This window comes from Cataglyphis hispanica, chromosome 20 (genome assembly GCF_021464435.1).
Source record: "Cataglyphis hispanica isolate Lineage 1 chromosome 20, ULB_Chis1_1.0, whole genome shotgun sequence".
In the NCBI taxonomy this organism is placed as follows: domain Eukaryota; kingdom Metazoa; phylum Arthropoda; class Insecta; order Hymenoptera; family Formicidae; genus Cataglyphis; species Cataglyphis hispanica.
In genome coordinates, this window is record NC_065973.1 from 3913374 (window position 1) to 3929775 (window position 16402).

Consider the following 16402-nt stretch of genomic DNA (forward strand, 5'->3'; position numbering starts at 1 on the left):
TAAAAATTTTTAATACACTCAATTCATTTTTGAAATAAAAAAATATCAAAGTAAATTATATAACTGAATTAAAAGCAAGGTTAAAGTTTTAAAAAGTTTCAAACCATATTCTTATATTGTCTTATAATATGGGGATTATAAATTTCGCTTCTTTGTCAAATTTCCAATGAATAAATAAATATAAATAAATAAATAATAATTATAAAAATAAAATAAATATAACAAATAAATAAATAAATAAATACAAAAAATTTTTACACCATCCAAAGAGAGAGAGAGAGAGAGATAAATGGGCATTTAATATAACAAAAAATTCTAATTTCTTGAATGCAACAGAGAATCGAATTGACCCCGGCTATTCGCGGGGAGAATCTCAGAGCTCAGCTTAGGAGGTTTCGATTTCCCAGATGAAATACGCAAATTGGAATTATCCGGCCTCGGGGAGGGGGGAGGGGCGAGCGAGAACCAATATAGTCCTCGAGCGACATCGAGTCCCCCACGTTGTGTCGCAACGTCGTCGTGGCGATAAATCGACGACATCGGGGGCATCGTTTTACCTGTACAGTCGGATCGTTTGTCTTCGGGGAAGACGCCGGGAGAGGGAGGGCGGGGGTTGTCCGGGATAGGATCGGGTGTAGAGGACTCAAGGAGGTAATATGAGAGCCTACGGGGAATTCTCTAGCGCTTAGAGACTTAAATGACTCGCGATGAACGTCTCGCGCGCTCGGAAATCTTAAACCCGATCGGATTTTCAACCTTGTACTTGCTATCACCTCGTAATGTCACGCCGGGATATGGCGAAGAGGCGCAATTTATTCGCCCATGATACACGAGCGGTTCAAAGGTCGATGTAGATTCTTAGTTCGGATATCGAGATATGAAATGAAATTGTTTCGTGAAATCGAGAAGCAAAGAAGGAGAGTTTTTATAAAATTCAGCAATAAATCGCTGAATTATGATATAAAAATTTATTTTAATATTCCATGTTCTCTCTTTTTATTTTCTCTTACTAAAAAAATCGTTTATGGAAATTGTAAGATACTTTTTCAAGAATTATATATCTTCCTTCTCTCTCAAAATGCGTGTCATGTATTTTATTATTATTATATGTTATGTTTTGTTATTATGCTGATACGTGCATATTAGCACTGCTATAGTAATTCGATATTAAAATCTTGGTGAAATTTCTACGGTCGAAAATTTAAGACTCGCGTATCTTGCGAGATATTCGACCCTTTATTCTCGTTGGATCGCTTCTCGCCGCCGCCCTTTCTTTTTGCATTTTTCCGTTGAGGTGCGAGACGATCGTGCCGTCATCACGAGGGAATGCATACATCGGGGACCTGGGGGAGCCGTATTTTATTTCTGTATCGCGGCCCGAGAGAGACGGACGAAACCTGCACTCGAAACCTTGGCCCGAATCACTAGTTATTTGGTCGACGGCAAATCCATTTAACGAAGCTCGCTAAATTCGTTCTCGCGATCCGCGAGATTACCCGGTCGATTTTTCATCAAATCAACGGCCGTGACGACGTCGCCCGAGGAGACTCGCGGTTGGCGCATATAAAACAATACAGTAATGAGCTATTTTCAGATCTAGTCAACATTTGAATCGCAAATACTATTATACATGTATAAAAAAAATTTTTTTTAATGTAAAATCGTAGAATTATTTTGATTTATATATACATGTAGATAATAAATGTATAATTATTTATCAAAATAATTCCAGTTATCTGAAAATGATGAAATGACTTACCCTCGATGATCATCGATGATTTTCGAAGGGAAGAGACGATGGAACAATGGGATTCGACGAGGAGACTTGTGGTGAGATTAATGACGAAGTGATTTGTGATGAGGTGACTTATGACGAGGTTTAACAAAAGACGCTCCTTTATTATTATCTTCTCTCGATAACAAGTGACTAGCACTTCGAATACAGCGATCGACATCTGCCTGGAATCGAATTACGCACTCACACATTAGATGCTAATTTCAAGTGGAATGTATCGTGAAAAAGGTAGATACGCACTCCGTTGAGTCTTTCCTCTTTCGAGGAAGCCAACTCTGAAAGAGTTTTACGGTTTTTTTTTTTTTTTTGCCGAAAGCTGACACGCTAAAAAGGGATAGTACGCTCATTTACTGCTCATTAACTATCCATTTTTTAAATGTAAAATAGAATTTTCTCTTCGTTGAAACTCTCACGTTGTTAAGCGTGTCAGCTGTTGGCAAAAAAACACCGTTTAATGGGTCGAAAGGCACTGAAAGTATTTATGAATTATGTGAATCTCAAAAGTCGATCGTAAGTCTCTATGCTTGTCGTAGAAAAAAAAAGGAGATTTATAAAACATCTGATTGTAGAGCTTAGCAAAAAGGCGAACGACCAACATTTTCTACGATATAGAGTTGACAAGACCCGCGATGATCGGTCTGTCAGTGGCAAACATGGCAGTCATTCAAACGATCATCAATATTTTTTAACCCATTAAAAGTCATTATTTTTCTTTTTTTATACCAAAAAATAAAATATACAGAAAACAAAAAATAAAAAAAAATTTTATTTTGTGTGATTCAAATCCGCTGCTGGCCATTAAAACTGTCACACTATATATATATATAACGTTACAATTTTATATATATATATATAATATATATTTTGCATACTATGTATTCTTTCGTCGTAATCTTTTTGTATTCTTGACTGCTAATAAATACAATGACAAATGACTTTAATGGGCTCAACATTCTAGCATCCGTACTCATTATTTCTCTCTTCTCATATGTAAATCTTAACGATTACTCAAGTCTGCGAGACTTTTCGCAGAGTATGATAAGCGAACATGCGCGCTATTTACACTTAGGCTACTTTCTTTAGGAACATTAAAAGTCATCGAATCAATCACGCCTGACGATGAAGATATTAAAATCGCTCTCAACGAGCCGCTTGCGAACATCTTTGAGAAATAATTAAGGCGGTAGGCAGATAATCGAATCGAATCCGTGATCTCTTCCACTTAGTGGAAATATCGAAATTTGAAAGACTCGTGGGTTTCTTTTCGGGGCATAAAAAAAAAAAAAAATGTAAGCCCTAAACAGTATAAAATATTTTACTCGCGTAGGCGCGAATGAGAGAAAGAAAGAAACAACAAATAAATTTTAATATTATGATTAATGGCAAGATAACCAATTTTTTAGATTGCAAAAATATGGAAGCGCAAAATTGCCAATCAAAACAATGTGTCAGACATTTTTTTTTTTAATTTTAGGAGATTTATAAATATAATAGAAGGAAATAAATACTGTTTTATACTGTTTAGAGTTAATAACGTAATAACTTAGATACCGAGTGATGTGCAAGTATTATCCCCAATTATAAAATTTGCACTCGCGGCAATGATTTTGAGACAATTTGTAACCGAAAAATCATTTTCAGTAAATCATCTTAAGAATTACGCCGTTCAGGAACAACTTGCCAGTCACTTGTAATCACTGCAAAACGGTATAGCATTATTTAAAAAAAAAAAAAAAAGTACCTTTATGCACACATCAAGCACGAATAATTTCCGAGTCCCGCGTTGATTCGCTTCTCTCTCGCGAGAATCCGTAAACACCGCGAAAAGCAGAATCACACTCGTGAGCATCACGCGAACGTTCTCTTTCGACATTCGAAATACAGTTTTCTTCAAGAATGTCGCCCTCCGGTAAATGGAATCTTCTCGGAGCCCAGATCTTCCGGCTGTCACATGTCGAAGAGCCTTAGATATTTTTTTATCAAATTCACACGCTTCAGACTTCCAAGGCATCTCCAAGGTATATTGGACCCACGCGTCCATCCCGCGTCAGAAAATCAGTCTTACATCCTCGGAGCTTTAGACTCCGAATGCTTGAGGACCTCGGCAGCTTGATTGCTACTGGTGATTGTATTTTTTTTTTTTTTTCATCAACGCTTCGTAAAAAATCACTCTCTTGTCAAAAAAAAATGGCTTTAAAATCGATTTTCTGATTTCGGTGGCTCTCCCTCAGAATTCAGGAGAGCACGAAGGGAGATTCTTCGTCGCCGAGGACCTCGTCAGCGATTGGAGTAGACGTTGCTGCTGAGGACGACGATGTCGGTCCTTCTGCCCGGCTCGTCTCGTCCTCCGAGGAGGAGGGCGCATAGAAGGCGTCATATGCTCAACGATGGCCTCTTCTTACGGTCCTTGGTAGTGTTCTTACCGAAGATCGTCCCGAGGACCCTCGAGACCGAGTGTACACCCAGTTTCCGGCGAATCGGCAACGCTCGCAGGAGCTGAACCGATCTCGCCTCCCGCAGGAGCGCTTGAAAGGCCAATGCCGCCCCCGCGGGACTCTCCGCGGCGCTTACTTCGTAAAACTGACATCCATGCGCCAAGGACAACTGTTGACCTTCGTCCACGCACACTTCTCTGCAACAGAAATGTTCGATTTCTCTAAATGATGTTATATTTATATTGTTTGAAGCCAAAATGTCAAGAGTATAAATTTGAAAACTTTAGGATATTAATAGTTCGATGCGCAAAATTTGATTTTAAAATATATTTCAAATATTTAAAACTCTATATATTTAGAATCACGTACACTATTTGAAATTTAAAACATTTGGATGGATTTTATAATCTTTTAATTTAGAAATAGTAAAGTTTTGACATTTGTGACATATGATATATATTCTCTCCTTTGTAACGGAGACTGGATATTCGCAACACACTTGTCAGTTGTGTGAGGATAGCCATTTCGCGTGATTCACGACTGGTGGTTTATATTGCGGAAATACTCGAATCATGTGTTGAAAGATCGATAGGAAGCGGCGGAAACGCGGACCGGATGCCGCGGGCATGTTCGCAGATTTATATCCCGGCGGACATTGCGCTCTTGCAAGTCAATGGAATCGTCCAAGGCTCGAATTAAATCTTCGCAAAGCGGCAGAAATGTACTGGATCGACGACGGATGCTACGAGTTTGGCAAACACCAGACACTGCTTGGAGAGAGGTGATTGAACGGCGACATAAAGACCGGACCCACGTTTACGAGAGGAAGCGGAGTCATTGGAATTTCGCCAGGATGAGATCGCCGCAGGATGTTTATGATGTTTGAGTTAATAAGTGCCTTGTTCAAACTCTGCTACATATTTCTGTACATTCATAATTGCGCATATATCATGTTTATTATAATGTACGCGATATTTTTTCCTTGTCCAAAATTAAGATCGAATTTATTTACATAAAAAAAAAAAGTATTAAATATTCAATAATTCTATTCACAGAATTATCGAATAATTTAAAAATTGTACTCGTTATAAACTTTTAAAACATATTTTTAAAAAATTTTTTAATTTATCTTCGAATATTTAAGAATTAATACGTCGACCGCATTTTAATCAATACAAAAGAACGAAAGAATTCGCGAATCTTTAAATGCGAAGGAAGAGAGGGAAGAAAGGAAGGAATTCTCCTGCGCATTTCCAGCATGAAGAACACGCCCCTGCGCAAGGCAAAGAAACTCCGATATTTATGGAAACAATTAAATTCGCAGGAACACATGATCCTCACGAAAGGCGTCGCGGGAAGGCGCACGTGGGAGGGCGTCCGATTAGACGCGATCAAGCGTAAGCTCGATGTGTCTTAATCACGGCCGTTAATCTGTTCTCTTTTATTTTATACGAGTAACGATCCAGCGTTGCTTTACGAGCGATTGATGTTAATTTCCGTCGTTCCCGCGTTCTTCCTTAGTTCGAGAAAGACAAGCGAGATATTTACGATGTGTCCAGCGTCAATATATGCTCAACTGTGAATTATAGACCGTAAAAATAACACAGATATGTATTAAAGAACGATAAAAATTTATAGAAAGAAGAAAGTTATGTAATCAAATAGTTATATAAATAAAAAAACAATTTAAGATTCAAGATTTTATTAATGTAAATTTTTTGAAATCCAAGATTTTAATTTCGTGAGCAAGGCTTCGAGGAAAAAATTAAAATAAAAATATAAAAATTTCAAAGATTTGAAAATCGTAAGAATTAAAAACTCTGAGAAAAAAATAAAAACATTTTAAAGCGGAAGTATCTCTTCCCGAACCAGTCTGTCAGCCCCGCTGCGTGAGATTGTCGGTAATGATATTTCGAGATTTGCGTTATCGATGCGTAATATTCGCGACCGAACGACGGCTCTCGAGATGTATCTAAAGCGGCGAAAACTCGTTCTCGGGAGAGCGGTTTCACCAGCCCTGCAGCGGACTTCGCTCTAATCTTTATGAACTCCATTAAGACGACGAGCGTGGCTACCGGATAGAGGCACGATGTTCCCTCGTCGCGATTATCGAATTCCCGTGTTCGATTTTCGTGCGCCTCCAACAATCATCATTTAAGAATTCTCGCAAATTTCCTTAACATTTTTTATTATTTATTTAAAGTAATCTATTTAAGCTGTTTTTTTTTTTGCATTTTTTGAAAAATCCTATGCTTTAAAATTCACACTTCCGAGCTTTAAAATTTTCTAATTTCAATAAATTATAAGTAAATAAATTAAAATTTTCTAATTTGAATAAGTTAAATCTCTCTCTCTCTCTCTCTTTCTCTTTCTTTCTCTATCACGATTAAATTTATTTTTATCAAATTTTGAAAGTCTCACGTGCAGAATGATGTCACACCCGGTGTGATTAATTTAAAACTGATCATTTTCCCTGCATGCGACACGTAAGCGAAGGCGTTGTAATTTATGACTCATCTTATAAAGAGAGAGAAAGAGGGGGGGGGGAGAGAGAGAGAGGTATCTCGAATAATTCCGGTTTAATTAAATTTCTCGACGATAATCGTGACAGTTACGAAGAGCGTGTATCTTTTGCATGCCATCAAAATGCCAGTTACGTAAATCGAATCGCTCTTTTCCCGCCAGCGATATGTAGCCTCCGCTTGTCGCCGATCGGCGACCATTCGCTTGCAACATCGGCGTGTTTGTGACATTTTATTGGTGTGACATTTTTGTTATTCGCTCGTGGCTATCGGGACACCTCGCCATCTTTTCCCTTTGTTAGTTCGCCACGAAAATTCCCAGCGATTCCACGACATTTTATATACTTCGATCACGCTTATTATGCGCCCCGTAAAACTTGTTCGACCTCTCTGCCTCGTAATCCTCGTTGTCTAAAGGTTGACTACAAGTTAAAAGGCTGAAATGTCGAGAGTATATCCGTCAAATTCTATTGTATCTATCTCGATCTACCTGCCTATTTTCCTACCCACGCGATCTTTAGCATTTTAGAAAAGAGAGAGAGAGAGAGAGAGAGATGTAATTCTAAGATTATTATTAGATTCTAGAGAAACCGATCTATTTAGTAATTTGCGATATTCCAATCTTCGTACAAATATGTCAAACTTATTTTAATTTTAGAATCAATATTGAAACTGTAAGATAATAGATAAATAATATCAGCAATAGGTTCAGAGTATAAACAATTAAGTTGACAATTAAAGAAATACTGAAGATAAGAGCCAAACTTACATATATATATTCTTGTCAAATTTTTATTAACAAAAATGCGTTTTGAATCATTTTTTGCTTCATTCTTATTTGAATTTGAATTTAATTAAATTAAAAAATTTGAATCGATCTTAAGAGTTTCATGACTTTGTCTTTGTGACCTGTACGTATTTTCTCTTTAATGGAGAACTTGCTAAAAATTTTAAAAAATTGATTAATTAGAAAATTAAAATTTGAATTTCAAAGTTTGAATTAGATTTAAAAATCAACTAAACTTGCTAATGTATAATTACTCATCTTTTTTTTTCTTTGTCTTAAATTAATTTTTAGTTTAGAGAAGATGAAGCGTAGAGATAGAGCGTCTTTGAATTCCTTCGCGGACATACTCCCGACACCTTCTTCATCGAGATATCCTGTTTAGTAGTATCGTGTGTAATTGTAATGTCGTCATTACTAGATCATCGGTGAGATTTCTCCCGGTATGCAAAACCCTAATAAAGGAGGCGTAAGGACGAGAAGGTAACTTATAAGGCGAGAAGAAGAGCGTATCTCCGCTGATGATAATCCGCATTCCTGCGAGAATCGCGCGGAAAATCCCTCTTCGTTCGATGGAAGAAAAGAATACCGAATGAATCTGTTCATTTACATATTTCTTTCGTGAATAAAACAATGGACACGCGATGTAATGAGTGATAGAAATGATCAATTAATAGATGATAATAAACCAAAAGAAAGATTATTTTTATTCAATTAAATATATTAAAAAATAAAAATAAATTTTTTTAAATTAACAAATTATAATTTATTTTAATAATATATACATTTTACTAATAAAAGAGATCTTTTCATTAGAACAAAATTTGATCATAATGTCATCTAGAATTAGTCGAGTGCAAGATTTAAATAAAATCAATCATAATATTTTATACTTTATATTCAGTTTGAAAAAAGAAGTTATTTACTTTGAAATTATCGGTGCGATAAATTGACGAGATACATCTAGAAGAATTTCGAAATTTATCCATTAGACGCGCGTTGCGCTGTCCTATTAATGTATATTTATCCTCGGCGGACATTCGAGAAGCCAATCCGGCAAGGTTAATGAGCTGCCGCCGCCGCCAATCTTTATTCATGTTACAAATAAAAACGCGCGCGTACTAGTATTTCCTAGCTTTCTCTCGCCCGAATCACGCAACGCAATGATGCACTTTGAGCGACTTATTGCATAAAATGCGACAAGATGTATCGATGCCTGAGAAACTCGCACGCAAGCCACACCTGTTTGTATCCGTGCGTCTTTCAGTCAGCTATGCATTTTCCTCGTTAATCAATACGTTTCATTTTATACAGGGTGGGACCGCAACGGTCAGACTTTGAGATTTTATAGGAAATTTAATTCCGAACAAAAAGTTTTCTATAAACATGGATCGAAAAATGCTTCCTTAAAAATTCGTGCAAAAAGCCCTGAAATTATGCACTAAAAAAAATTTTGCCAAACGCGCAGAAAATTATAAATTCTTTTATAAATACCTTTTCACGTCTCTCACTTTATCACTGATTATAAAACTTTTTCGCTAAATTATATAAAGTCATCGATAAAGAGATCAATAAAGTTCCCTTATAACTTTCTCCCTTATAAATTTTAATTAGATAATGTATACATTTCGAAATACTTAAATTTCCATTGATTTGAATTGTTAACTTAATTTTTTTTTTTTTTTTTTCAACTCAACATCTTGCGAAATTCACACAAGTCCAAGAAACACGATATAAAATCGAGAGAAAGCTTACATAACAGCTTGATATACTCGCGTCCTCTTTATTATTCTCTTTAATCGGCAAACATACTACTAGTATGTGTGACACCCATTTATCTATCTACATATTTATATGTCAAACCGCCGGATTCTCGACGCCGCGACATGTGAAACACGACACGTGACAGCGCTCGCAGACCGCAGATGCCACCGATTCGATTCGAGACACACCCGGTAGTGGTGTCGAGTCGTTCGACGTTCATCTAGAAAACCGTTCGTGCGATATTTCGCCTCGCCAGATCTGTTTACCTGTCCAAGTCGCCTGACCGACTTGGATGAGTCTCGCTCGCCGAAGTTGACGTACCAGTCGGCCGATTAACTTACTCCGTGTCATCCAACGTTCGGTTCATTGAACTCGTTTATTGCGAAAACAAGTGTCGCGCTAACAAAAAAAAAAAAATTTGCGCGCGTCGCAAAAAAATCCGATCACGAACAAGAGAACGTGTTATCAAAAAAATTTCGACGTGATCAAAGTTCTCCGAAGTTTCGATAGTATCAACAGTTCGCAGAGATGTAAAAAAAAAAAGAAAAAATACAAGAAAAAAAATGCAAGGACTAATATCAAATCAATAGAAGAGCTTATAGAAGATCGAAATGTTCAGATGCCTCTCTCCGATTGCACGGAGGGAGCAACAAAACCGCTAACAACTTAATAAAGTACTCGTCTGGAAAAACGCGAATCGCGTAGCGCACGCGAAATCTCACCTCGTCTAGGAAACGAACGAACATTCGTGAAGATCCAGTTACTCGCAGATGGAAAGTGAACTGCGAGGATTAATAGGCCGGACACACACACACACACACACACACACATATATATATATATATATATATATATATATATATATTATATACGCATGGCAAATCGCGCGTGAGCCATCGGCGGGATAAGCGCGACGGTGGAAAAAAAAAACGGAACGAGCGAATAATCGACGATCCGCCGAGGGCGATATACGAAGTCGGCGATCGGAGATCGCGCGACGCGAAATGATATTGTAATTCTTGCCACCATTTAAGCGGCCCTCATACGAGCCGTATCGGGACGTCGAACGTGCTCCGCGATAAATAAATATAATAATTATTATAAAGATAATAAAATATAATAATAAAAATTAAATAATTATTAAAATATAATAATTATTATGAAGATAATAATAATATATATAATAATATTATATAGATATTATATAGATTATTATAAAAATAATACTATATAAGATAATAACATTATATAAATTATTATAAAGATAATAATATATAAGATAAATCTCTATTTTAAGAATAAAATTCGGCACCGTATTTATCACGTATAATTAAATAAAATCTCGGGAGATGAAAAATTTTGACTCATAATTTTTGGAGCATCAATGTTTTTTACGCAAGTTTCTAATATTCGATATTTTTTTTCGTTAAATTCGATATTAAAATTGCGGGAATTATATTATACGTGATTCTCTTAATGCATTGAATTGAAGAAGAAAAATTATCGATAGGATATTTCAGATGCTGATAAAAGAGTATCGTCGTGTGAAGACCCCTTAAGACGCCACGCGGCCAAGTGTGCCAGACCGCTTGCGAGGCCGCGGGTAAAAATGGGCCACGTACTTTAAGCACGACATTACTTACGAATAAAAGCCTTCTCTTTATCTCTTTTTAATTTTATTGCCACGGAAAATTTATTCTGTAATATTCATCGTATCACGGTCATGTAATCTATTATTCAATAACAAAGAGAGAGATTAAAACGTGTTTACACTATAATCGAATTTTATATATTCTATTTATTTCTACCAAAAAATTAGAATCTATATAAAAAATAATTAATTAATTGTAATACAATAAAAATAATCATCACAATTATAGTATACGATAAACAAGGTACAAGAAAAAAAAAATCGCGCTTATAAAATAATGAAGAATTACTGCCTCATTGATTTATCAATAATTATCGTCTTTCATGCCCGGAATGAACATATGATGTGCGGTTTATTTGCTCGTATATCAATATCGAGGATCATCATCGAACTTTATACGAAGATACACGCCCATCTCTTACGAAACCGTTAATCATATTTGTAACAATGTGATTTATGCTCACCGTGCATGGTCCAGATCTCTCTTGTTGCCGAGGAGGAGGGCAGTGAAGTAGGATGGCAGGCGTAGATCGGCGAGTTGCTTGAGGAGTCCGCGAGCTTCCTGAAAGCTGCGCTTACACGTCACGCTGTAGACGACGACGAAGGCCTCGCCCCATCGTATATGCGAGTACAAACAGCCGTTCTCCTGAAACAATCGATGTGTACACGACGACCGATTACTATATGACAGCCAAGAATCGGAGAAATGGATTTAATTTGACATATCTCTATTCGAATCTGTAGATAACTTAGCACGTTTACATGCAAGACATTCTATCCTCCTATACAGATGGTATCAGTAAATAGAAATCGATCTTAGACTCGAAATCCTTTCGCGCTCTAAAGCAAGATCGAAAGTTTATGGGAGAGATATTACCAAAGATCTTAAAAATTTTATAAATTCGTAGAACTTTATCCGATCAAAATTTTTGCAAAATATCGTATTTTTAGCTCGCGAAAAGAAAAAGAGAAAGAAAGACAGAAAGAGAGAGAGAGAGAAAAGAGAGAGGAAGAAAGAAAAAAAGAAGAGAAAGAGAGAAAAAAAAAGAAAGAAAAAGAGAGAGAGAGAGAGAGAGAGATAGTAGCATGCTACATCTATTTACGTACGCGAATAAAACGATTTTTAATGACTATGAAAAAAAAATGTGGCGAAGACGAGCACGTTGATTCATCAATTTGCGTCTGTAAATCTCAGCCATCGCTTAAACTGCCTTCACATCCGGCGAGAGAAACTAAATTTTATAGACCGAGATAAACATATATCTCGAGGGGGCGGTAAAAGATTCGCGTGTTTACGGACGTTATTTACGATTAAATGTGTCGAATTAATATTGCGTGTAACGTGCTCGTAAATAAACGCCACAGGAATTCCGACAACGGCCAATATGCACCTTACAACGTAATATTGTAACGTCTTCAAGATTGTTGATACCCCACTGTAAAAAGAAGGCATCAAAGTTGATTGCATCAAAAATTACGCGATTATTCGTATAAAAATTCTGCTGATATTTTACGAGCCTGAATCATGATTTATGCAGCCTGAAATTTATGAATCTCATTTAAGTGTTAAAATTACGCAAACTTTTCTGCGATCCACGATATATTGTACGAATAATTATTTAGATTATTAAGATAAAAAAATTACGCTTGATAAAAGATTTGATAAAATTACATAAAAGATAACGCACCTCTGATTTTATCGCCACTTAAATATGTAGGGGAGGCTCTTCTGAGTAATCTCTTGCAAGAAATAAGTGGGAGAGACGGCATTGGTTTAGAAGATATAAATTGTACATTAAAGTATGTGTACCCGCTATAATTTATTTTTTCATTAAAAAAAATTATTTATGACATTTACATTTGAGGGGCAAGGACCTTCCCCCTGCCGTCTCGAAAAAATCCTAATCTAGCCTAAATATATTTTCAATTTTAAAGATAAAGTGATAATGAAAATGATAATGAAAATAAATTAGACGAGATCTTTTCCGGCATGGAGAGGATGCGGAAGGAAAGACGGAGCCCCTCCTCTCCACCCACGTATTCAATAAATAATATTTTTCAAGACAAGACTCACAAATTCGTGTAGTCGTTTGTTGAGAGCTGTTAACGAACTGCGAGAAATAGGTGAAACACATTATTGACAAAATATCCATGACGTGTATCTATCCAAATGTAAATGTAAACAAACAATTCTTCCACGTCTGTTCACAAATACAACGTACACAAACTTCACTTTTCCTAATATTAGTTTATAATATCTGAGAAAAAGCTAAGAAATTAAAAAATCGTAAAACTTTAATTTATTATATTTCCTAAAAACCAATGCCGTCCCCCTCCCATTTATTTCTTGCGGGAAATTACTCAAAAGAACCTCTCCTGCAATATATTTAAGTGGCGATAAAATCGAAGATGTGTTATCTTTTATGCAGTTTTATGCACTTATCATATTTTATTTGTCTATCAAATTTTTTTATTTTTCAAAAAGTGTAATAATTCTTTTATTAAATATTTGTTTAAAAAATAATTAGAATATTTCAGTACATGCAACAATTACTATTCTTATATAACTTCTATAATAACTACTATTCAAAATTTTAATTATCGTATATATTCTCTGTTCTTTCTATTTAAATATACTTGTATTATAAATTATTTATTGTATATAACTCCGCTGTTGCATGACAGTGTGAATCGTTAAATTAATTTTCATAAATACTATGTAAAATACTCTAATTGTAAATATTTTATACTTTAATTGTAAGTATTTTATATATATTTTATATATATTTTATTATATAATATCTGTGTGAAACGGCTCGTGCCTACTTTAATATCATTGTTTAGACTTTTCTAATGAAAATGCGCGCAAATTAAAATTTATCCCCCCATATATCTTTTCAGAATCTGTCTTCTCTGAGAATTTTAAACGAGTACCAAATCTGTCGCGTAACCTCGACCGGGTAGACGTCATCGATGTAAAACATCGGCAGGCGTGCGTCTGTCGCGTCGTGTGAGACATGGCTCGAACCTCGCTCATAAATATTTATTGACCGATTGTATTCGAAGCAATTGAACGCGATGCCGGAATTGCGTTCACGCATGTCACATGAGTGCATCAGCGGCGAGTTGCACAACGCCCGCCGACATGATCCGTCCGGTTATGAAATAATGCAGAACGTCTCTTGATTAAATAACGCTTTAATACACTTTGCGTGAAAATGCGTCGATTATTCATTAATATCGCGCTGTCATGGTTAAATATGATACATAAGCAAGCTCATGTAACAATCCAATTTACATTTAATTTCGCTCATAAATAGACTTTCGTATTCAATTTATAATTTTAATTGATAAATATTTAAAATACCTTTCTAAATTGAATTTGAGTAAATGTGTGTATGATAAATTTCAATATATATAAATTGGATTAAGGACACACAAGAATTCTCTTTCTTAATTTATATAAATAATACAAATTAATAAAATTTATTATAATTATTATAATAATAAATTTATTATAATTTATAATTTATAATAAAATTTATTATAATTCATAACTTATAATAAAATTTATTATATATAATATTTAAGTAGATTATATTAAGTTTATCATTTATAAACGTAATATTTGTAGATGAAAGAAATGCAAAATTCAATAATAATTAAATTAACTCGGTATTCATAAAATCCAAATTAAAGCTTCATATTTTGTAAAATATTTTGTAAAAAATTTCGAGAGCTATCAAAGCGAGTAGATAAAAATACAGATAGTCACGGACTGTATATTTCGACTGGCGGTCTTTTAAACGACGCGACAGTTAACAGGACACCCGATAGGAACGATCGTCCTGTCCATTCGGAATCGATTCAAGTGGGCGAGAACCGCGCGCTTTAACACCTACGCGATCCCGCCGGATAAGCAACGATCGCTCCTCCGTCCACCAAGTTATGTTCCTTCGTGTTCGTGGCGCAGATAACGATCCCAAAGACTATTCGCCCTTATACGAATAGCGCCAATATTATCGGCTAATAATGCCCCCCCGATTAGAGGACCGCATATTCTGCATAAACGGCATTCCGAGATCAGTGGATCCCCAGGTATCGGAAACCTTGAATTCCAGCATCATGATTCACGCTTATGGTTGCAAAAAATACCTGCAAAGAATATCTTTCGCCTCATTGTGCAACGGAATAAAGTAATATTCTAGAATTTTATTATCATCTAAAAAAAAAATATTACGTAAAAATCTTCGTATGATATAAAATAATTGATTATTGAGAGGGAAAAGGAAAGCTAGATAAAATATTATATAATATATATTATATAAAATATTATTATATAATTGATTAATATATTATTTATTATTATTATTATTATTATTAATATTAATATTATTATTAATTATAATATTAATATTAATATATTAATATTATTATATATATCTTTATTATTATTATTATTATTAATATTCAATTATAATAATTAATATTTTCTTAAATAAGTAATTTCTCCGCTTTTCTTATAGCACATAACACATAATCGTTCCGAAACGATATGAATCGAGGTTTGAACTTGTCTCGAGGCGTACGATCTTTTCTTCGCGCGACAATGCATGTTTCCACGAAAGCGACACCAACTAATCCGACCCCGCACGGGATGTCGCGTTATTGCCTGGCCATTGACAATGAGTTACAGTGTTATTACTCGTAGTTTTACAACGACAGAGTTCCTACCGGGTTCGCCCCTAGAAAGATAGAGGTAGAAAGAGAGAGAATGAAAGAGCTAACAATAATTAATGGTCGATGAAACGAGCGACGACCACCTCGAGTTGAGAAGAGTGAAAAGTAATGAGTGAAAAGTATTGTAATAAACGAAATTATTGCTCCAAACAATTGCGAAAGATTATGCGTGGACAACTTGAAGGCAAGTATTTAATTGTATTCATTTTACGGATACAAATAATCATTAACTCTACCGTTTAACTCAACTTTTATTCGTCTTGTAAACGTTTCGCGCATAAATACTTTAAGTACCTCATCTCTTCTTTTGTTTGCCGATACGATAACTGTTACTCTCGAGAAGAAACGAGGAAAGCTATATACGCCATCCTAGCCACTTCAAAAGATACTCGGGATACGCGTGTGTATTGACGTTTACGCGGTTCTTGTTTGCACACATGTGTACCATGAAGGAATTAAGATAAGCCGACAATGGAATTTCAATGTCGAGCCGAAACTTCGTCATCGAGATCGAAACCGAGTGTCGTTTGTCGGCATACCGCGGGTGTAACGGCTTGTAGAATCATTTTTAGAAATTTCTCACAATCAACGAAAATGACGCAAATTAATCGGAGTGAGGAGAGATAAAAATTATTAAATTAAGACGTGTATACACATTCCAGAGAAGAGAACGCGATATTTTTAATTCGCTTTAATTAAACTTACTTTTAA

The 16402-nt window shown here is 35.4% G+C and overlaps 1 protein-coding gene across 4 annotated transcripts in view; it reads right to left on the reverse strand.

Moving 5' to 3' along the window:
• Window positions 1–1878: 1878 nt before the first annotated feature.
• Window positions 1879–16402, reverse strand: part of LOC126856963 (ras-related and estrogen-regulated growth inhibitor-like) — a 39100-nt gene continuing 24576 nt past the window's right edge. For all 4 annotated transcript variants that reach the window (XM_050606011.1, XM_050606013.1, XM_050606010.1 and 1 more), the window contains 2 exons: window positions 11416–11597; window positions 1879–4427 (listed from right to left, as the gene is read on the reverse strand). In XM_050606011.1, the coding sequence (XP_050461968.1) occupies window positions 4169–4427; window positions 11416–11597 (441 nt within the window). In that variant the 3' untranslated portion in view covers window positions 1879–4168. The remainder of the gene's footprint in view (window positions 4428–11415; window positions 11598–16402) is intronic.